General features: G+C 41.4%; 1 protein-coding gene across 1 annotated transcript; it reads left to right on the forward strand.

Moving 5' to 3' along the window:
* Positions 1-192: 192 nt before the first annotated feature.
* Positions 193-17,775, forward strand: LOC100548808 (ubiquitin carboxyl-terminal hydrolase 12-like). The gene is made up of 8 exons (XM_010715351.1): positions 193-273; positions 4,976-5,049; positions 6,002-6,228; positions 7,254-7,330; positions 8,183-8,266; positions 8,921-9,118; positions 10,955-11,033; positions 15,739-17,775. Exons 1-8 carry the CDS (start codon positions 248-250, stop codon positions 15,838-15,840), a joined length of 867 nt encoding a protein of 288 aa, XP_010713653.1. The 5' UTR covers positions 193-247; the 3' UTR covers positions 15,841-17,775.
* Positions 17,776-23,587: the final 5,812 nt, after the last annotated feature.

Below are 23,587 nucleotides of genomic sequence, written 5' to 3' on the forward strand. Positions count from 1 at the left end.
AAGTCTGGTGCCTTTTATGATAAATAAGAGACATCACGTTGATTTGGTTTTTAAGAACATGGGAAAGACAAGATGTTATTTCTTGATGGAATGAGCTCGTTTTCCTAGCTTCATTGCTCCTGTGGTGGCAATAATGAATTCTGTTGGATTTGGGGAGATTATTCCCACCTCTAACACATTGTTTCTTTGCAGGGCGCCAATGCCTCAGCTTTGGAGAAAGAGATTGGTCCTGAACAGTTCCCTGTGAATGAGCATTACTTTGGCTTGGTCAATGTAAGTGTATATTCTATGCTTTAAATGCTGTTTTTTTGGGTGTTCTTGGTTGTTGTTTTTTTTTTTTTTAATTAATATTGTAATCTTGAATTTAAAAGGATTCTCTATTAGACATAAGGGGAGACTGCACAGACCCCACATCTTGCAGTGTGATGTGTGCAGTGTTGTTAACTAAGGTATGCTTTTTGCCTTAATAAAAATATTTATTTTTCTGTGCCTGTAAATATTGATTAGTGAGAGAGTTCTTCCTACTTGGCTACATTTCTAACTATAAGACTTCAATATTTGGCTGGAAAGAACACTGAATAGTGAAGTCTGCATGCTGTTTGTATTCTCTTCATGTAGAGAAGAGCTACGATGTTACAGTGATACACACTGGAGCTCCTTATGGGATCCTTGAGGTTTTTAAATGAAAATGTTACTTTCCTAAAAACATAGTACTGTGTGGTGTTCAGGGAAACTCTTCCAAGGAAGTGGTCAGAAGATGAATGTTAATAACCTGGCCAATAATTTTAGTAAATGTACGAATGCTCTTTTTTCTTTCTCTTTTGCTTGACAGCCTTGTGGGATGAGTCCTTCTAAAAAGCTTTGTTTCTGTATCTGCCAGCTGGCATACATCTGACTTGGTTAGGTAGACAGTAAGGATTGTCTACCTAAATTAACTATGGGGATAACTGGTGTTGGTCTTCCTGGTACTTCCAGAGGAAAAAGACAGCCGTTGTGCCGACGTGTAGGAAGTTCTGTGGCATCACACTTGTGAAGTGAAAATGTGGTGTGGTGAAAACACAACAAGTGTGCTTGTGTTTACTGCTCATATAGGTATGTCTCATTGGAAGCTGAAAGATGATCTGTCTTCAGACACATCAAGTTAGGTTATAAAGTGTAATTTGTTGCAGCTCATCAGAAACTCATTTAATTGACTTCTGTGTGGGCCCCTAGCAGTTTGGTCTCAGACAACAAGCCATCTAGGCACAGTGAGTTATGCTTCTTAAGCATGGTGTTAATGGCCATTCCAAAGCTTCTGAGGTTTGTACCATAATGAGCAAAATGGAAGGCATCTCCAATTGTAACATAAATAGCAGAGTGATGAATTGTGTGAGGAGAGAAAACAGCATTCTAAAAATAACCAGAGTTATTATACCCACATTCATTCTCTTTTCACAAGGACAAAATATGACTAATTCTGTTGTGCTTTATTTCTTGCAGCCAGTTTCTTGGGGATCGTCGTTTTCATGCTGTTGTTTTGGAGAGCTTTTTCCTAAGCTATTTATAGTTCTTTTATGGCTTGAAATTAAATGCAGCACTTTACCGAGTGCAGTTTCATAACATCAACATCAGTACTAGTAAATATGTAGTTGCATTGCAAATAGAATCAGATGTTGAATTTATAGACAAAGAAGACTTAAAGAAAAAAATTTAAATAGGTTTCTCTTTGGATCAGTGAACAGATCCAGCTTGCCTGCGGTCAGGCAGATGCTACCACCCCTGCAGTGTGTATGAGGAAAGGGCTGACTGTGCTTCTGACACTGACAGCCCACTGAGATGCATTTTGTGTAGTGGAGAACTGGAGTGCAAGAGAGGTGGAACAATCTCAGTTTTCATTTTTGAAAGCTTATTGTCTTAATGAGCCTTCAATTTCTTTGTTTTTACATTGAAGGTGTAAAATTATGTATGTTCATCTCATGTTAGGTAACGTAGACTCTAAATGCAATCAATTTTAAGAAGAAAGTATTTAAGAATGACAAAAATGTTAAAAAAGCTACTTTTGTACCTGCTTTTCCTTTGTATTTTAGGTCATGTTAGACGTTTTTTTTTCTCCACACAAACTGTGTTTGATCTGAGCATATAACTTGACTTCAGGAGTGGAAATGTTCAGCAGCCCACTGAGAGCTGCCATGCCAGCTTGGTTTGTGACTTTGTGTAGAAGACAAATGGTTACAGCCCTTTTTTTTTTTTTTGTCCTCTCTCTAAGCAAAATCATGGACATGATTGGAAAGATATGACTACATCATTCTAAACACAGACCTATTTAAGTTAGAATTGTAACACTGCTGCATAATTCTGTTTATTTTTTGAAAGCTGTGTTTCATACAGAGAAGGACAGATCAATAACTGAGTTGTTCATAAGTTTTCCAACGCTCTAAATCGCTCAAAGGTGGAAGAATTTTGCTCTAGCACTTCAGAAATCAGAATTTCTGAAATAAAATGCATCACATGGTCTTTTTGTGAAGTACTTGGCTTCAGTGAAACACCTAAGACAATAAACATACAGAATAGTTGGATATTCGGATTGGATAACAGGAAGAGTTTCTTCTTGGAAAGCAGTGCTGCACTGACACAGGCTGCCCAGGGAGGTGGGGGGTCACTGTCCCTGCAGGTGATCAAGAAAAGGGTCAAAGTGGCACAGAGGGATGTGGTTAGTGGGCATGTGGGGCGGGGCTGTTGGTTGGACTTGGTCACTGAAGAAAAGTGCTTCCGTGTTGTGTTGTTATGTAGAAGTGGTGGTAAACAAAGCAGGCTGAAATACCATTTGCAAGGAGGTTTTTAAAACCTATAGCATACCATTCAGTGAGTTTTTTCACCACACAGCTTTGACTACAAAGCATTAGCACCTTACTGTTAGGAATTTTTAAAGCTGCTTGGATTGAATTTTGTCTGTGTAACTCTTCCATGTAGTTTAATTCTAATAGTTTTTCTCCATGGGGCAGCATCAAAGCAATACGTGTAACAACTTAACTTCATGCACTTTGGCAGTCCTGAAATTTCAGTAGCTATGTGCTTTGTGAACTTCTTGACTTAAGGTGCATCATGACCTCCCAGTTTTTAAGATAGATAATTTCTAGTTTCTTCTGTCTCTTTATTTTCTGGGATTACTGTAGGCCAATTCATTACTGCTTGCAGATGAAGTATCCAGGTGAAGTATTTAGTAAGGCTTTTGGTAGCTCTCATGCCTGTTTTGTATTGTATCCAGATTTAATTTTGTTCTGGCTTAGTTCTTTTAGGTCACTCATTAACATGAATTAGAATCATAGAATCCTTAAAGTTGAAAGGGAGCTTTAAAGGCCATCAGTCCCAACTCCCCTGCAGTGAGCAGGAATACCTCCAGCTCCATCAGGTGCTCAGAGCTCAGTGCAGCCTGAACCTTGGGTGTCTCCAGGGATGGGGCACCACCACCTCTCTGAGCAACCTGTGCCAGTGCCTCACCACCCTCACTGTTTGAACAGCTTTTTCCTTATGTCCAATCTAAATCTCCCCTCTTTTAGTTTGAAACCATTTCCCCTTGCCCTATCACAACAGACCCTGCTAAAGAGTCTGTCCCCTTCTTTCCTGTAGCTCCCCTTTAGATACTGAAAGGAGATACTGAATTAGGGTCTGTCCTAATTCACATTTGTTCAGATTGTATATTTGTTTCTTTCTGTCAATGAGAGTTTTAACTACTGTTCTGTGTTGTTTGCAGATGGTATAAATTAATGTTAATGTATGTATAATGATGGAACCTTGTAAGCAGGATGAATTAAAGCTGTTAATTTTGTTTCACTCAGCAAACTTGTGATCATTTTGGTACATTAATTACACCAAATTCTGGTGAATAATAGTGGTTGTATTTATTCCATAGTCAACTTTGTACGCTCGTTTTTTTAAATCCAAATACTTTCCCCTTGAGCTGCAGAATCTCCCTGCCAGAATATCTGGAGACTGGCAAACATAAAATACTTGCTTCACTTTTATGAAGAGACAGCATTGTAAAATATAGTTGCACAATAAATTACAAAGAAATAATTCAAAAAATGCTGCATCTCTTCTAGATGATATGCTTCTATCTCAGTGGTTGGAGCATTTCTCCTTGTTAAGCAATGTGGAACGCTGCCTCTGGAAGTCATTACTGCTGTCCTCCTTTCTCTAAAGTGACACAGCCCTACAGCCTTCAGATATGGCAGATGTAAACCAGCTGCTCTTTGGATTTGCCTGCATCATGTACCTCTCGTAATAGTTTATTGTAAACAGGAAATACTTAACATATACCTTGGCTAACTACCTCTGAACAGTAAGCTGTGTATTATAAACCTGTGTTTGTGACACAGGCAAATTGAAAATAGGAATGCATTGAGCTCTAGTTACTGTTGTGCAGTTCAGATGCAGCAATGCTGTCTCATCCTTTCTCCATTTGCTTTGTCCCTGTGTTCTACTGTATCGCTGGTACCTCTTCGCATCAGTGAGAGAGGAATCTCCCCTATCCAGGACTGACAACGTGTTGTCTCTGCAAGTGTTAATTTTGCAATGAGCCCGCGATTGGCTTTTTCTCAGTGCTTTCCTTATATTAAAAAAATTGGTGCCTAGTACCACTGTGACTGTTTTCTTCATTTAATTGCAACTTCCAGTTGTAATAAAAGGGTGAGTCTTCCAGACGATGTCTCTTAGTATTACCCCAATAAATGACCCCTGACAGACAACTTTTCCATTTTCAGTATGTGACATTCCTGTTGAGCAACCGTTCTCTTTTATTACCTTTTAACAGACCTAATATGAAAATGTTTGTTTTCCTTTTGTTCTGTTTTAACCAGTTCGGCAATACCTGCTACTGCAACTCAGTCTTGCAGGCACTTTATTTTTGTCGTCCATTTCGGGAAAAAGTTCTGGCATACAAAGTGCAGCCTCGAAAGAAGGAAAGCCTCCTGACATGCCTCTCTGATCTCTTCAACAGTATTGCTACCCAAAAGAAGAAGGTGGGAGTCATCCCACCCAAGAAATTTATTTCCCGATTGAGGAAAGAAAATGGTAAATGAATACATGAAGCCTTTATGTAGATTGAAGCATTGAATAGCTAAGTGTATAAAAATGTAAACACAGTTTCTTTTTTAAGTGAGTCCAAACTGTCAGGTCCTAGCAGATTTCTGGAACGCTCTTGAACTGCAGTTTGGTATGAATTTCGTCACCTCTGTAACACAGGAAGAGAGATTATATCAGAATTAGCTCTATCATAAAAGGATTAACCTACATATCTTTGTTTCTGTACTTGCATAGACCAAGTGAAGAGGGTGTATACGAGTCTCAGTACTCCAGTTGTATACCTGATGGTGTCATGGTCCGTAGAAGCCTGCCACAAGCCAGTGGTTGCTAGAATTTGTGACAGCTAAACACACCTCCCAGAGTTGGGCAGTCAGTCTGTAGGAGCTCTCAGCCTGCCTTCTTACATTTGTGGTAGGATAAATTTGTTACAAGGAGAACTACTGATTATTTCCCAGTTCCAGTTTGTGAGGGAAAATTCTGTATGTTGATTTATCATCTCTGCTTGAGATTGAAAAGATAAAATCCTAAAGGATTTTTGCCCCTTAACGCTGGACTTAATGAACTAATGGCCCAAGGCAGCCCATCAGTATTTCTTTATTCTCTTCCCCATAGGAAAGCAAAACAACACAACAAACAAACTTGGCTTTTATCTGTTCTAAGAAACACCCAAACTAAGTTTTTTTCATGTTATTTTTCAGCTTCCTATCAGTTTCTTGCAACCTCAGGAATAGGAGTGGGTAACCTAACCTCCATTTCCAGGATAGCAAAGTTCTTTAAAGTTCATTAAAAACTTTTGAAAGTGTAACCTAAAATAATTAGTGGGATCATATAGTAAGGTAGAGAAGGATAGAGGATACACACTGATTTCTAAAAGCATAGGAGTTTGATATTATGAAGTATCTGTATTGTTTTTCATTCTCCACGTTCTCTTCCTTTTCAGAATTGTTTGATAATTACATGCAGCAGGATGCACATGAATTCCTAAACTACCTACTTAACACTATTGCTGACTTGCTACAAGAAGAGAAAAAGCAGGAGAAGCAGAATGGCAAACTCCAGAATGGCAGCATTGAAAGCGAAGAAGGAGACAAGACTGATCTGACGTGGGTCCATGAAATCTTCCAAGGAACACTAACCAATGAAACCAGATGTCTTAATTGTGAGGCTGTACGTTTAAAACTAAACAAAATCTCTTACATTTTTCGCAAGTTCTGGATCATTTTCTCTAATACTAAGCACGCTTTTTCATTTATTAGGGTAGATGAAATTGCACTCTCTCTATTAAAATATGGAACATAGCCTATTTTATGCTGTTTCACCTCTATGTTCAAACCAAAACTCGTTAAGGTATGTTTCTCAGAAAAAGCGTAGTGTTTTTTTTTTTTTTTTATTCTTCCTCCCTGTTTTCATCAAGGCAGTCTGTACCTGGCTGATATGAGCTGCTTTTTTGTCTTCACGTTATTTCTTGTGTCAGTGATTGGTAGTTTATGTTGTGTTTTTACATGAGAATTGCTCACTAGTCATTTAACTCTGGGATTAACGGAGTGTAATGGTTATGCTTCATGGTGTTAGCCATTCTATTTGACAGTAAAAGAAGTGCCAGGAAGTCTGGAATTAGAAGAACCTCACCACCTTTAGAGCAGGTGTTTGTGCTTAGCAATGTGATGTATCTGATTTAATATTTCAAAACAATGAAAACTCAAATGGGGAGAGAAAAAAAAAAAAAAAGAGAAGCAATTAAATCTGAAACGCCTTTTCTTGGCATTTTAAATCTAAAATTATGTCTAGACAGTGAATAGAAGTTCTGAATGGCATAAATATGATTTTCTCAAGTATTTTGAAGTGAAATGTGCTTGTGCCACAGATGGAAGGACAGTTTTCCTAACCACTAACCCTTCTTGGGATTTAATTGAAAATCCAGCTGACAGTTCCTGCATTTCCTATAAGTATTTACTGTTATACTCTGAAATGCTGAAGAAAGCTTTATCTCAAAGAGTGGAGTGTATGGTTAAAGCTTCCCCAGCTTTTCAGTTTTAATTTACTTCAAGAGAGGGCCTGAGTATGTGTGTATGTATATATTTTCTCAAATCAGAGTAGTCTGTTTGCATTGAGGACACGGCATCGCTACAGAAATGGTTATAAGAAGTCTGCAAGATCCTGAACTGTTATTAAATGTTTCTCTTTTTTTCAAGGTTAGTAGCAAAGATGAGGACTTTCTGGATCTATCGGTTGATGTGGAACAAAATACATCAATTACACACTGTCTGAGGTAAATGAATGGAAAAAAGTAACCTGCTTTTGGTCAGAGGGAAAAGTGTGGTGTAATTGTTCTGATGTGCAACAGCTGATGCATTTCAGCTTATGGTATTGCATCTTTATCATTGGAACTACTGGTTTCTTAGTGGCTATTGGTAGTAAAGGAGTATACTGATGTCTTAGTGGTGTGTAAGATTGGGTTTCGCTTTCTTTTACGGGGATTTTAATTTGTTAAGTAATACAGTAGAGTTTACAAAACTAAACTTGGTTTGTTTGGATTCATAGAATGTTTTCATTTAATATTATTAATGTATTTGAGTTGCCTGGTCCTACTTCTTGTGATCAGGTGTACTTTTTGCTGATAGCAATTTCTTCCATGTAGTTGACTGCCAAATCCATGGCTTATCAGCTGCTAGGATACAGCAAGTTGTGTATAGTAGGTGGCTTTTTAATAGCCAAAAAGGGGTGTATAATTACTGGGAGCTGAAAGATAACCCACTTCTGCTAGTCAGTGGCTAACAACCATAGGCTTGGACATTTGATGTCTGCCACCAAATGTAACGTGGAGTGGCTGTTTCTGGAATCAGAACACAATTGCCTTATTGCTGTTTATACTGAGTCCTACCTGGAAAGTTAATACCTGGGACCATCCTTTCAGATCTTACCAGCTGAGCATTGGTAGTACAACCAAATTCTGGGACAAATACACCTGAGCTGTGTTTGGGAGTTGTGATTGATGTGAATAAGAAGAATTTTGTCCCTTGATTTGTGCTTGGTTTTTCCGTATTATTAGTAGTAACTTTTAAATGGTTGCTCTGACTGAATGTCCCTGCCTATCTGATTTTTCTTTCACTTTTGTTTTCAGAGGGTTTAGTAATACTGAAACTCTGTGCAGTGAATATAAGTACTATTGTGAGCAGTGCCGCAGTAAACAGGAAGCACAGAAGAGGTAAGGTTAAAATATTCAGGCTCAAGTAAACGTTCTTTTAAAACGGGCAGCTGTTAGAAAATCTGCCCTGTGAAACTGATAAAAAGAAAATGCAAGACTGTTTAACTGTGTTTGGTAGGGAAAGGAAAAAGGATAAGTGGAGAGATCTGGTAACTATGTGGCAACCTTATCAGAGAGAAATGAAGAGATTAATTCTGTGTTCCTCCCAGAAGAGCTTGTATCTGGTGTTTCCAGACATTTGTGTTTTCCCCAGTTAGCATTAATCAGCTCAAAGCCACTGAAAGCTATCCAGTCTGCCTCCACCATGAATACTGTGTGCAAAGATCTTTTCGCACTTCATGCTTGGTAGCAGCCAGAGCATCCAGATGGATTTATTCCATCCATTTCTTCTCACTGATATGCTGAAAAACATGATATTTTCGACACTGACAGTTGTCCTGCATTCAGATGTCAGTTGTGTAGTTAATCTTTTGGAGGAAATGTTGCCTGTTCTCACCAGAATATATATGAGAAAAGGAGCGTTTTTAAATCTTCATCAACAGTTTAGATGTATTTTAAGAGACTTTTTGTTACTGAAACTTGTTTAGAATAAAGCTTTATTTTAGATGATCTGCTAATACCTTGTTCTTTGTTTAACTTATTTCTGTGGTTCAGAATGAGAGTGAAGAAGTTGCCCATGATTCTAGCTCTGCACTTAAAAAGGTTCAAATACATGGACCAGCTGCATCGATACACCAAACTCTCCTACCGTGTCGTCTTTCCCTTGGAGCTCCGGCTTTTTAACACGTCAGGAGATGCTACAAATCCTGACAGAATGTATGACCTTGTGGCTGTAGTTGTTCACTGTGGCAGGTATGTCATTTTGGTGCCTTCTGAACTTCAAATGTATTGTCTTGACATTTAAAATGAGTCTGTCATCCATTCGCCATTTTGTAATGGTATTGAAGCAGGTGAAGCAGTTGTCTGAAAGTATGTATTTATTTACTAACGATGATTTGTAGGTCATCTTTTACTTTTTTTTTTTTTTTTACTGTGTTTTAAATTTTGCTTTCAGAACATGTGCTCTAAACCTTGCTCAGTTATCAGCTCTCAGATATGCTGGCAATTCAGACAAACCATTTCTGTGAGCTTTAGCAAAGTAAGAGCAACAACAAGAACCCACCAGCTTTCCAGGGAAGCTAAGGTGAAATAACAAATACTGAAGAACACTTATTAACATAGCAGTAATTTACAGATCCCATTGCTATTTCCAGGGCTGGAAGGTTTGTGTTTTTTAGAAGCTGGTGCCACCATGTGGAATCAACAGTGTATTGCTGAGGTTTTTTTCTTTCTAATTTACTCTGTTAAATTTTTATAGTGGTAGTGTTTTCCTCCTTTTAAAAACAGAACTTAAAAAAGTAATCACTCAGGAAAAAACAGAGTCGTAGAATTGAATAAATAAATGATTAACTTCTGAAAGTGTGAGTTCTAAAATAATAAGTTACTACAGCACAAATGTTTAAAACATCTTTGTGAGGAGTAAAACAATACAGATTTAGTATAGCTAAACTATAATTCTGGGGGATTTATCTTGTGGTAGAATTGTGCTTTTTTAAAAAATATTTTAAGATCTCTTCCTATTTTCATATCCTGTAGATTTTTAATTTCTGTGTCTATAATTACCAGTACAAATAGCCATTTATTTACATTGCTACAACATATTTAGATGGATGAAGTGAATTTGCTTTTTATCAAACCTGTTGTCTTATGTTGGACTTTTAAGGTGTTCCACAACTTTTGGAGTTTTACTTCTCAAGGAGTTTACTGAAGGCTTAGGATAGAATATATTTTTGAAATATTGGAATTTTCACCACTTGTTTTAAATATTTGGTCTTTGTGATTTGATTTTCATTTAATCGCTGTAAACAAAAGTTTATTTCTGTGACAGGTATTGTGTTGAAGGTAAATCAGCAATTTTCTGCTTTATGTCGATCCTTAGCAAAAAATAAAGTTGGAAGAAAAAAAAATATATATATATATATATATTTGTTTGCTGTGTCCTTGAATTGTTCTTTCAGAGTTTGAGTTTAGATTGATGGCAGATTCTTACCCCAAACTGACAGGTTTTTAGGACAGTACGTTTACTCTGTAGATGCTTCTCCCTTTGATTTAGGTCATTTTGTTGTCCCGTTCCTTCAAGGTAAGCATTCAAGATATAGGAAATAGAATTGGGCTGGGTGGGAAGCTGCCCTGGAAAGCTCTGAATAGCAGTTGCAGGAAGCCCATCTGCAATCAGCCAGCTGCTAAGCCACACTAAGAAACTGAAAACATCTGTGTAAATTAAGCATTTCAGGAAAAGGCTTATAAGCATTTTTTGAGTGGTCAGAATACCCAGTGGTGGTGAACGTGACCAAACAGTGATCAAAATAACTACCTTTTGGTTTTCTTTAAACATATCAATGGCTATCTAAAATATTTACAAAATTGTGTATTACAAATAAACTTTATTTGACAGGTGGCAAAGATTGAAATTTTAATTCAAGTAACTTGACAAGATCTAGGAATTAGTGTTATGGGCAGTGTTAGCAACGCTAAAAGCTGGAAAGTCCAACTCTGCCAGTAGTAGCTAGGGTCATGTGGGAGAACAGCAAACCTGCCTTCATAGGAGAGTGATAAGTGTTTGCTCCTTCTCTTTTCTTTTTCTGGCAGCGGTCCAAATCGTGGCCATTATATCACCATTGTGAAGAGCCATGGCTTTTGGTTGCTGTTTGATGATGACATTGTAGAGGTAGGTATGCTTTTACATACTGAAAACAAGTGTAGACAGCATCATTCTTCAGCTTTGTGAAGGGCCTGTTTTTATGTCTGGGATTAACTTTTGTACCTATGAAATGGTTTCTGCAAAACCAGTGCATGGAGTAATTCTGGACACTTCAGAAGTAAACTTCAGTGGTCTTGACCTTAAGTGCTTGTATTTTGGGTTCTTATTCTGCTAACTTGTTTTCCCATAGTTGCATATAATTGCTGCATTTAATTACTTACTATCATCTTTCTTTTCTGTAGACGTTTTCCCCCAACAAACATAAGTGTAGAAAGCATAAAAAAATAATTTTGGGGAGGCTGAAGTAAGGCCTGAGATGTTTGCACTACTGGTGATAATGTTTAAAGTCTGATCAAGCAAGTTTTTCCTTATTTTTTTTATTAACATACCTGTTGAATATTCGCATATCTGTATGTTTCACCTAATATTAATTATATATTGAATAGTAGAGGTACTGCCATAGAACTGCTTTGTGTAAAGACAGAAGTGTATTGTTTGCTTCTAAGATCTCATGCTCAGGGTTGAGGTGTGACCTTGTTAAGTCTTTGAATAGGTACAGCAAGATCCTTGTTTGAGCTGAAGTGATGATGGTGTACTTTTTTCTTTAGGTAGCTTTGAGCATCAGGGATGACTTACTTCCTGGTGATTTGTAAAGCTTTTATGACTATGAATAATTATCTTTCTTCTATTAGTATCTTCTGTGGGTCATTTTATTCTGTTGTGGCAGAAGTATGTACCTGTCAGCTCGTTTTAAAATAACGTTAACTTTATTATTTTTGAATGCAAGTATTCACTGTCTTTTTCATCCAGGAAATAAACTTGACATTTTAAAAGCAATGTAGAATAACTACCTAGTTATTTTATATTTGTTTTCTATTAGTCACATCTATGTTGTATTTTAGCTATTAGGTCAAATCAGAATTTCTGTTATCCACAAACATCATTGGCACTTCCACAGATGTGCCAAACAGAGCTTTCAAGTGTATGCTGTCTGTTACTGGATAATAAGCTTGAGGAGCTGTCGCAAGCTAGAATGTAGTTCTTTCTCCTGGAAAGATGTTTTTTTGTGTGTTTTTCATGGTTGATTTTTCATAATCTTGATTAGGATTAGGAATGTGGCCCTGTAGCCCTCCATGTGTCCCAGCTGCAGAGCTGGGAGTTTGATCTCTGTTCCTGCTGGAAGGCTGTCCCTGGCTGCAGTTTACAGGTGGTACTTGTTTTCTGTGATGCTTTGTTCCCATGGAGGGCGTGAAAAATTGCACGTGAGTTTTACATGCAAGCTGTTGGAGGTCAGTGAAGCTTTCTGTTGAGCAGTGCTGCTCCTTGACCTGTTTTGAAGAGTGTAGCACAGGCATACCTACTGGATTTGTCTCCCTTCGTTATCCATCATGGCTGCTCCTACCTTCTATAAGTACAGTAAAGGTGAAGCTTACCTTTCAGCTCCCTGTGTGTCTGAAGCACCTCTTTCTTTCCATAGAAGCTTTCTATTGAGGACACCTAAATTTCTTGATATTTAGCAACCAAGAAGAATGAGGTGATGCAGACTGATGCTACAGGCTTCTGGAAGAAATGGCTGCAGTTTTGCTCATCTGTTCTTGCTCTCCCCAATTAGTCATCAGCTCTTGAGAATTAGTTCCTGACTAGGGCTGTAGGCTATTCACTGAAAAAGCAAAGTAAAGCTGGAACTACTTTTGTCAGTTCCATCTGCTGCCTAAAGAGATTTAAATATGTGCTCCAAGCTTGACCAAGTGCTGTTTTCAGGCTGCTTGTGATTGTCCTTACAGTGACACCACAGAAACACATCATGCTGTATGACATTACAGAGATGGTCTTCAGAAATGGAGTGGCAAAATGCCCCTAACATTTGAGTCCCCAAAACATGAATCCTGGAGGGGTTTCTGTTTTCAGAGCTCCCCACGGGAGCCTCCTACTCTTCAGAGACTCTCGAAACATGAAAGCAGGCTTTTTTTAAGCTTTGGAGAATTAACATTTTTAGTGAGAATTGGCTCCATAACAAGACGGGTATTCGTCAGCAGGCGCCAGAAGGTGAAGTCAAGGTTCTTTGTACCTGTGTGTGTACAAATATTGCAACTGAAAGAGAAGGCAGGAGAGAGCCTTTTCCCCTTTAATCTGATTTAGGTGATTTGTTGCATTTCTGATAAGTGAAAGGAATTAATAGCTCTGAAGTATCAATTGGAAGTAGTTTATTCTTATTACCCACCAAATGTCATAAGCGGTAAAGTCACATTTATCTGTTTGGGTTTAGTTGGAAGGCCAATTCAATTCAATTGGAGACAGATGAGAATTACAGATACTGCAGCATATGTGGAAGGAATGGCATGAAATCCAGGAGGCAGGTCAGCCCAAATGAAATCCTGCTCCAAGCAAAATGAATTGAGGAGCCTGAGTAAATGATCTCTGACAAGTTTGGTACGTTGTCATTTGGGCAACTAAGTGATACATCACAGTGATGATATTTATTGGAAACAGTGGGAAAAAGGTCCATTCACGAGTTCTCCAAAATCAGAAAAGGGCAAGAATGATTGTACATCTTCTCCTAAATATTTGCTCAGAGACTTGCATGATTCAGTTGAATGCTGTGAATGGTATGCAAGAAAGATTTGGTCTGAGAAACTGAAATAAGTGTCTGGAAATAAGCAAAGGCTATTTAAGCTCTGCTAATGGAGAAAAAGATGTCTTAAAGCCAGGTGAGGCTACAGAGCCCTTAAAGTAGCTGAGAAATCATCAACCAGTTGTTACTGTAAAACTCCAACTGGGTAAAACCTTGCGGTCCCCAGTGCACGTGGCCAACTAAAGATGGGAAGAAGAAGGTCTATATGATCCTCTTTAATTTCCACTGCTTTCTGTGAATAGTGGAATTATAAAAAGAAGTAGATTTTGTCGTGATAGACTAAAAATACCTGTGGGATGAATTAGTCTGTGTAAATTAATGGAGTTGCATTTAGAAGGAGTAGTAGTAGAAATAGATTTGATTGCATGACAAGCTAGTTGGGACTTAAAATAAAGCATGTTTGAGTTGTCAGCTAAATATATCACAAGGACTGAAAAAATGTTCTTTTGCTTTTTTTTTAAATTAAAATGTATCTAGCAGTTTGCAGTAGGTATTATGCTAATAAATTGTGTGAAAATGCAAAAGTCCTATGCTGGATTTCAGCTTCTCTGAAGTCCTCAAATAGAGGAAATAAAACATTTCCCCCTTCCCCCCCCCACAGCGAATATTTTTGTTTAACAAAACTATGCAAGGGAGAATTTTCTGCTGCTCAGTCTTGCAGTTGATATATCCTCTGGAAACTTACTATGTTTTTCTCATGTGCAATGCTTCAGAAAGGCTGGGAAAAGGATGACCTAAGCTTGTGGGTTTTTGGCAGTGCCATGTAAAGAAGCCAACGCTTTTGTGTTTGCTGGTGGTGCAGAAGTCTGTTCAGTGAGCAGCATTGTAGCACGCTGCCAAATAGATTGTGGAGCTGAGGAGGCTCCTGGATGCAGTCATGGTGTGGTTCCTTTCTCTTAGGTAAAGTAAGTGCAGGTTGGTCTCTGCTGCTCCCTTTCATGATCAAAGCAGACTTGTTCAACCCAGAGACATTCTTGTACTTTGTCTGCCTCTCTGCTTCCCCAGGTTTAGTCCTCAAGGAATAAAGCTGGTTTCCTTGTTTGTTGGTTGGTTTTCTTTTGATTTGTTTCTTCAAATATTTAGACTGTTCTCACCTTGCCTTCCACAAGTTCAGGCTACTGCAGCCTCTTGTCTTTGAATATGAAGTCCAAAAGCACTAAAACACAGTGGAATGCTGAGCAACCCATATTATTGGGAGTGTTTATTTCAGTGCTTCAGTCTGTGCACTTGTTCTCCACTGACTGCAGACCAAGTTTGGTAATATGAAGCCAGTTGTTCTCAGGAGCTGATTCAAGACAGTAGAAATTGCATCTTTGAAAGCCCTTTAAAATGACCCCCCCAGACCTTTAAAGTATGTCACAACTTTATTTAGATGCAGGCCATTGAATTCTATGAACATAGCAAATAAGTTATTTCTCCTGAAGCACAAGTCTTGTGATAACATTGCAGCAAGCTTTGTAGCAGCAAACCCTAAGACTGGAAGGCAGACGTGATCCACAGGTTTCATGGTGTAGTCAGCCAGCAGCATTTGCAGGACTTCTGGTGCACGTAAGAGAGTCACAAGAGTTTAAAAATCTGCAATTGCTTTAGCAGTGTTAAGTCTGCTCAAGAAGGGCCTTATGTACCTTATGTCCCAGCTGCACAGCGACTTTCTTTGCTGATCAGTGAATCTTTTTTTCATTTACATTACAAGTCTATGGTGAGGAAGGGTAACTCCAGCCTAAATGAAAAGGCAAATAAAAATGTTGTGTAACCTTTAAGAATATGGTCTCGTTGTTCCCTTTTTTTATAGTCCAGTTTAAGAGTGTACCACTTCAGGGCTTTCTTATCTCATGTTGATTTCCTTCTGTTCAGTCACTGGTAAGTTGGTAAGCTGAGAAAAAGTTGTGTTGTATTCATTTTGTTGTATTCAATAATACTGAAAAATCATTGTATTAACACACTGTGGCTTTCCAGCATCACCCCAAAGAATTGGAAAATAATGCTTTGTTGTGAAGGGCGTTTTGACTGAGACTAACTTTACCTCTCATTAATTTTCAGAAAATCGATGCTCAAGCCATTGAAGAGTTCTATGGGCTAACATCAGACATTTCCAAAAACTCAGAATCTGGATATATCCTCTTCTACCAGTCAAGAGACTAAAACAAAAGATGTGTGTATAAATAAAAGGGATCAAGATATGTCAAAATGGAACACGATTGTGACAGCAGAAGCAGTTCCTCATTGTTGCTGAAGGACCAGGACAGATCCAGCAGGGTGAACAGAGGTTTCTCTCTGCTGTTTCTTGGAGGATTAGTGCTGACTGCCATAACAAGAGCTTTTGCTCCAGTTTTCTTTCTGGGCTTTTTTTTATGTGCTATCTTCCAAAATCTGTGTTACCTCTACTTGAAACCTGGCTGCTTATTTGTTTGTGGACTGAAGAAGAGTTTTAAAAGTAGCACTGTAGAATTTTTACCATTTAACATTGGCCCGAGGCTATACCTTGGTTTCTATCATCGTCATTTTTCTGTATTTTAGCAGAATGATTTCAATATTCAGTGTCAGCTGAAGGCATATTTTAGGATATGCACAGCAGCTGGTTGCTGGATATTTTTGGTGACTCAGACTTGAGAAGCAGAACAAAGCTAAGACATATTGGAAATGTCAAGTTTGTAATTTAAAAAAAAAAAAAAAGCAAACAGACAAACTGACTGCAGCAGTGTAAGTTCTCTAGTATGCATTATCTTGGTTTTAGGTAACACTAACAGCACTGCTTTTTTTTTTTTTTTAATTTTAATTTTTATTTTTATTTTTACTGTTCTGTTTCTTCTTTGGAAGGCATGGGACATGATCCACATTCAGCCCAATGTTCATTTTTGTTTCTAAGCAGATCTTTTGACTGAGATCCACATTGCTGCAGATTGAGGGGAGCAGCAAATCAGTTACATTTTGAAGAATGTCTGGCAACCAGTTGCTGTAGAAAGCATTTCTTGGAATTACTGCATAAACCAAAAGTGCCCTCTTTTTGAAACAGGGATCTGTTCAACATTTCATCAATACGTAGTAAACTGATGCAACTAGCATTTTGAATCTATGCTAATACACTGAAATAGTGCTAATTGGGAAGGGTTAACCAAGGGAAACATTATTTACTGAACTAATCCAGTTGTTCTCAGTCTTCAAGACAATGAAGTAAGTGTAAGAAGGAGAACAAACCAACCAACCCAGACATTACCTTGCTAAGTGCTCCTCATCTGTTGGTAAGGTTTGTACCAAGCTGGGAATCATAACCCATCCCCCCCAAAAAAAAGCTTCTGATTGTCTTACCTCTATAGGCCTTGCTTAACAGGGGAAATTGTTAGTCTTCTGAAGACTGAAATTAAGTAATTATTCGTTACATGTATATATATTATAATCTCAAGGGTAACAAGAAAGAAAAGACTTATGGGAGTTTGTAAGAAATATCTGAAAATGAAATGTAGTTTTATTTTTCAAAAGTCCTGTTACTGTGCCAAAGCTTATTGCAGCTGGCTCTGAACTACCAATGGAAATTGATGTTTTTTCATCTTGTTAGATAACACAGGAGCTGTCCTCCGTGTGGCCGTTCCCAGCACCGCCACTCATCGTGTGTTCCACCGTTGTTGTTGTTCCTGAGGACATGTAACTTATGCAATTGTGTGGCTTGGACAGGATCTAAGATATTTACCAAAATCTTGTCCTCAGGAAAATGGCATCTCACAAACACCTTCTTGTGTCAGGTGCATGTGTTTGTTTCCCTTACCATGGCCAGAAACATAACATTCATTGTTAATTTCCCTTCCAAATACAAATTACTCGTAACCATTGTATTCCAACTGAGTACAGGTTCCATTCTCATGGCACATCTCCTTCTTCAGAGGATAAGTGTGGACATCTTTTAAATTATTTTTTACTATACGAAGTACATATTCAGTAACAATGAACCTCCTTGTCATCTTGTCCTGTTGTGTGAAAATTGTTCCTGGCTAAGTGTCTTCTCCCCTTCTTCTCACACGAGCTGTGAGTCCTCTCCTGGTATCAGTACCAGAAGCCTGTCATCAGTAAGTCTTGCAAAAAATAAGTAAAAAAAAAACAAAAACAAACAGCACTGAGTTTAAAGTAATCTAAACAGTAAATGCAAAAATCAGTGTAGTACACTAGCCATGTATTTTGTATATCTGGTGGTACATTTTTACAAATACTTGATCGAGAGATAATATTGAAAGATATATACTATAGATTAAAAGCTGTTAAAAGTGCACTTTTGCTACAGATTTATAAGGAAACTAAAAGGAATTAAATTGGAAGAGAATAGTGTGATGTTACTTCTGTATAATAAATGACCCCACCTGTCTCCAATAAAGGTCATGTATGATCAAACGCACATGACACAAATGCTTTTCCTTGAATTGCCACCCAAGGCAGAAACAAAAGTAATTGCTTAGTCACTCTCTCCTTAGCTTCTTTCTCTGCTGGCAGGCTGGCTTATCCTGGTCGCTGTGTTTTCATGCATGAAACCTGTGTGGAAGCAGTTTCAAGTAAGAGAAAGGAATAAATCAGCATTTTAGGTTACAACTGATGTGCTGGTAAACCAAAGAGAGGTTACCCAGAGCCTCCTCCCACCTGCCATCCTGCTGCTATTTCCTATTGTGTTTTTCATCACCTGTAATAGCTCTGGCATTGCCTTTCCCTCTGATTTCCATTTTCCTTCTCCCTCCTCCATCCCTTGCTATTGGACTCCATAAGACTTTGTTCCAGATCAGTCAGATAGTATTTGCAGCAGAGACATTTTCAAAGCAAAAATAGTACTGTATGCTCAGAGCTGCTCAGGTTCATTGCAGGACAGGTCTTTCTGTGTCATTCACTTCTACGTGGGGAAAACTTGATTAAAGGTTGCTGCTTTGAGTAGGAATTTGTGGGGCTGAGAGTTCAGTAGAAGCAGGTAAGATTTGAAAGTGACAGCTGCTCAGTAAAAGCATATTTCCTATTCAAAATTCTGTCTGGTCCTCATCCTGCTGGGTCACGATTAGAAATAAATAAACAGGGCTATTTTTTTTTACTCTTGTGAATTGAGCTTGACTTCCAGTGACTTGAGAAAGAGCTTTACCCAGAATTGGTTTTATTTGAGAATAGCCAGCCAAAACCTGAGAGTGATGTGAGTTCAGCTCTGAGTAGCAAAGGCAGGGTTGATATTGGAGGGCTGGTTCTTGCCCGTCGCTGATGAATAGTTGAGTTTGTCCTCTTGCTGTAGGCCTCCCCCAGAACATCGCCTTGCAGTGCAGGCAGAACCATCCCATGCCTGTTGCCCACCACTGATAAGCAGCAGCAGAGCAAAATGTGCCTGGCATTGCTGTTCTGCTTCCAGGTCAGCATATCCAGCTGTGTGCTTGGGGAGAGGTTCTGCCCTAAAGACTACAGAAGCAGAGACTGTGAATTGGTGCTTGTGCTTGGCATGTTCGAGTTACCAGCAGGAGCTTTTAAAGTCACCATGCCAGCTCTGTTTAGGATATGTTTAAAACAAATCATATTTGATTGGTACAAGAAAGAAAATAGACTAACAAAGGCCCCGAGACAAATAAAACCTTCCCATTGTAGTCCTCGGCGTTCATCAAAACGAAACAATCCCCTGAAACATAATTAATTTGCAATATGTAGAGTCCTGCTAGCATTTGCTGTTGTTGCACTCATTAACCTTCCTGCATCCCTCCTCCCGGTGCCATCAGGCCTCACTGCAGCCAGCCTGCATTGCCTGTCCTGAAAGCAGAGGCCGAATCATAGAATCGTTTGGGTTGGAAGGGACCTTTAAAGGCCATCACTCTGACTCCTCTGCAATGAACAGGGATGTGTACAACTCGATCAGATGGCTCAGAGTCTGGCCCAAAGGGAGGACAGATGCCTACAAGTGATAAATCAGAGTACAAAACATTAACAGTGAAGCAGTGTTGGGGGGGATAACACTTCAATCCTCTTCTATTTTTCTTCTGAAGACAGCACTCGCTTTGCAGAGAGAGACAATTCCATCCTTTCTGCCATCTGGCTGTTGCTTTTAACCAAGTTGTCTTTGTGTGTTTGGAGGGGATGTGCTTGAGATCTGTCACATGTGAAACTGCTTTTGTGTCAAAGCAGATGCAAATGGCCCCAGTCTCAGGTGAGCATTGCACTGCCAGCAGCTGTGTGCTGGGTTTGTAGCAGCAGTAGGTATATCTTCCAGCACCAACCATTCAGCTCCTTCACAAACAGGCAGCAGCCCACGAGCAGTGCCTGCTTGCCCTGGCACGAGTGCAATTCTTTCTGCATTACAAGAAGCCATCTCTGCACCCCAGTGAGATGAGGAGCAGCATTGACTCCTGGGTGCCCCATGCTGTGCTGGAGGTTGGTGTCACCCCAGTGCTGGTGCATGGACAGACTGCACTGTAGGTCCCACTTGGCTGATGTCTCCTTTCGTCTGTACCAAGATCAGTCAAAGCCTTAAAATATCAGGTCCCAACAGGTATTACTCCAGATACATTGGCCCAAATTAATTGAGGACAGTCTGTTGATGCCACGCTGCTGAGAAGTGTCCTCTCCATGTGAATCCAGCTGTAGGCAGCAGGGGCATGGATTGCACTAGGATTTGTGTATGAGCTCAGTCCTGCTGGTGCTCCTTAGGGATTCCCAAGGCTTCAGGGCCTGCAGGGGAAGGATGAGCTCCTGGGCTTCAGCCTGCAGCCAGCGCAGACCTCGTGGTGCTCCTGAGCACCAGAGCGTGGCCAGGATGAGAGCAAGGTCACAGCTGGAAACATTGCTTCTCTCTGACACAAAGGCAAGTGGCAAGCAGTCTTCAGTAGGAGATGAGTAACTTCATCAGTAATTAAGTGTCCTAATTACTACACTATTAGTGCATTTGTTTCCTTCAGCATAAAGCAGCTTGCATGTACTGCAACAAGGCGAGGAGCCAGCAGCTCTGGAAAGCAGGGAGCAGAGACTGTGTTGTGCTGAGCATCCTGCAGCCTGGGATCATGGGATGGGATGGGATGGGATGGGACGGGACGCACAGGAAAGCCACCTCTGGAAGTTCTGCACCAGGGGACAGCTGTGCCAGAGCAGCTCGGCACAGAGGGCTGTGCTCTTGGAATTAAAATCCTAAGATGAAATGTGCCATTGCTCAAATGCTGCTCTGCTACCCCTCTCCTCCAGGCCCCGTTGCTTACAGCCTCGCACCAGTGAACCCTCAGCTCCTCCTCAGCAAAGCTATGGGGGTGGCAGGGAGGTGTTATTCTTGGCAATGCTCCCCACCCCCCTTCTCTTTTTGATGTTGAACTGCTCATTTTCAGATTTTGAGTCACAATATTTCTCCAAGCAAAAAGAGTACGAGTTTGGAAAAAATCCAGCTTAGTCCTCCAAACTTCTTTGTGGTCGCTTCAGTTCACAGCAGAAGAAGCTCCAAGCCCTGCAGGCACTGGGGCACACGGTGACACTGATTCACTGGGTTGCACCTTGACCATGGAGTGTGTGTGCGGAGCAGGAGGGAGTGAAGGGCTTGTGAGAAGCGAGCGGTGGGAGCAGAGCAGAAACATTCTCATAAGCCCATCCCTGCACTGTGGGTGTGTGGAGTTCACAGAGCTGTTAAGGTTGGAAATGACCTCTTAGGTCATTGAGTCCAACCGCCAAACCCTGCCCATGTGCCCACCAACCATGTCCTCAGTGCCACATATCCACATTTCTTGGACACCTCTGGGGATGGACGGCTTGTCATGGATGGAATGAAAGGGAATATAAACGTAATTTAGAATCTTTGAGTGTTTCGATTCCGTGCGCAGCAGGTCCACATCACACTTGGCTTGGGGAATTCCCATTTGCCTCTGACTGGACGTGACCAAGTGCTGGACCTGGGCAGTGCCTTGCTGGGTGCTGTCTCTCCGCAGCCCAAACCATGCTCTGAGCAGCTGAACAGCACTGATAGGGGACAGGAGAATTCCTGCGAGAGCCGTGAACTGCATTACCTTCTTTTTTTCCTGACTAAAAATACTTCCAACAAAGCATCAAAGCTCCTTGAAATAGTCCATCTCCAGCAGCAGGATCCAACTTTGGGCTCCTGGCAGCCATGTGTTCCCCTGAAAGGGCAGCAGTTAGAGTGAGGCGGCTCTGGAAGCCACAGGGAGGGGTGGGCCTGGAGGACCTGCTGTGCTCAAAGGAACTCTGCCCCAGGGGAGGTCCAGCACTGCCCAGTGCCCCAGCACCTGCTCAGAACATCCTCATAGGGAGCGCTGTGGGTGCCTGAGCTCCTCCTGCTCTCTGAGGCTGCACAGAGCATCCTGAAAGCTTTCTTTTCTCTTCATATTTGCTCCCCCCTCCCCTTTCCCCAAGCGCGTTTAATCATTCACAGGTTAGTCATATTCCTAAGAAAAGAAAGCGCAGTGTGACGGTGAGCGACAGCTCCTGGAGAACTGCTGCTAATTATAGCCTGGCCCCAAAAAAATACCACAGGGTTTGGGGGGGTCCACATTTGGTTGGGATCCCCATGTCTTGCACTGGTGAGCAGAGCCCTTCTGCTCACAGGGGACCCCTTAAGCCTTATTTTGCCCTCCCTAAAAACTCAGGAATCCTCCCTCACTGCTGTGCTGTGTGTACTCATTGGGTTGGTGCTAATAATTGGTTATCACTATTAATTTCCTTAATGGTTTGCCTCTCTCCCTGCACGGTCCCAGAGCTCCCTATCACTTGGTGCACCATAGTGAAGTTGCAGCAGTTGCTGATGGGATGGCACAGTTGGCACAGCACAAGAGGAGGAAGAAAATTGTACAAAAGCCTTTTTTTTCCTAGGAAAACAGTTTTGCCCCTTGCTTCGTGGCTGTCCCTGTGCACTTACCAATGGCAGAGTGCTCTGAGGGCTGCAGGTGGCCACCAAGCACCATCCCAAAGGCAGAGGGGTTTTCCCATCTCCTGGGCACTAGCAGCACTATAGGGTGAGGAGCCTTCTGCAGGGCTCCCGCCAGTGGGAATTCATCTGCTGCTAGGGACAGCAAACGCCCACGGGACACAAAGGTTGCATGGCTGGGATCCCAGCGGTGCCATCAGACGGATTGTGCCCTGCTCTGGTGGGGGAGCGGCCCTCAGAGCCGGGCTGGGAGCGGCATCCTCCCTTGGGAGCACAGCTGGCGTCCCCAGATAGGACCATGTATGCGATGCATCCCCATGTAGGGCCACAAGGGATGTGTCCCCAGGTAGGACTGCAGATGTGATGCGCCCCTAAGTAGGACCACGTGTGGGATGTGACACCGTGCATGCGGTGTGTCCCCGGATAGGACCGCACACAGGCTGTGTCCCCAGGTGGAACCACACATGTGATGTGCCCCCTGGGAAGCTTCGGGCTGGCTCAGAACCCGAAGGACACCGCGGGGCTGGTGCCTGCCCAGAGACCCACCCGCACGGGGTGATCTCTGCAGGTGAGAGCGCAGGAGGAGCTGACAGAGGGACCCGGAGGCCGCGTCCGAGCGCTGCGGGATTTGGGGTGAGATTCCTGCCCGTTGCGGGGGTGCTCGGGGCCCCCACCCGAACCTCCCCCACTGCCAGAACCGCACCGCGTGATCCCCGCGGGGTCCCCCAGCCCCGGCCTTGCCCCGCACCCCGCGGATCCGGGCAGGGCTGCAGCTGAGGTTGCGGGCCGGGGGCGTTAGAAAACCGGCACGGGGTGCGTGGGGAGGGAGAGAGGGGGGCAGAAACCTCCGAGACGCCCCCGCATGCGGGAGAGCAGAGTCCGCGTTCGGGAGATCCGCATCCGTTTGTGAATGACGGAGCCGGAACAACCGCGGTGCCTTTGGGATTTCTGTCCCTGCGGGGGGGCACGGACCGCACCGCGCCGGCTCAGCCCCCACCCCCAAAAGCTCCGGCGGCACAAACGGCGGCCGCCTCG

The sequence above is a fragment of the Meleagris gallopavo genome, chromosome 9 (assembly GCF_000146605.3).
Source record: "Meleagris gallopavo isolate NT-WF06-2002-E0010 breed Aviagen turkey brand Nicholas breeding stock chromosome 9, Turkey_5.1, whole genome shotgun sequence".
Classification (NCBI taxonomy): domain Eukaryota; kingdom Metazoa; phylum Chordata; class Aves; order Galliformes; family Phasianidae; genus Meleagris; species Meleagris gallopavo.

Coding starts and splice junctions, on each gene's coding strand:
- LOC100548808 (XM_010715351.1), top strand. CDS start 248: ATGAGCATTACTTTGGCTTGGTCAAT. Junction 274..4,975: donor ATTACTTTGGCTTGGTCAAT/GTAAGTGTATAT, acceptor TCTCTTCAACAG/TATTGCTACCCAAAAGAAGA. Junction 11,034..15,738: donor TTGATGATGACATTGTAGAG/GTAGGTATGCTT, acceptor ATTAATTTTCAG/AAAATCGATGCTCAAGCCAT.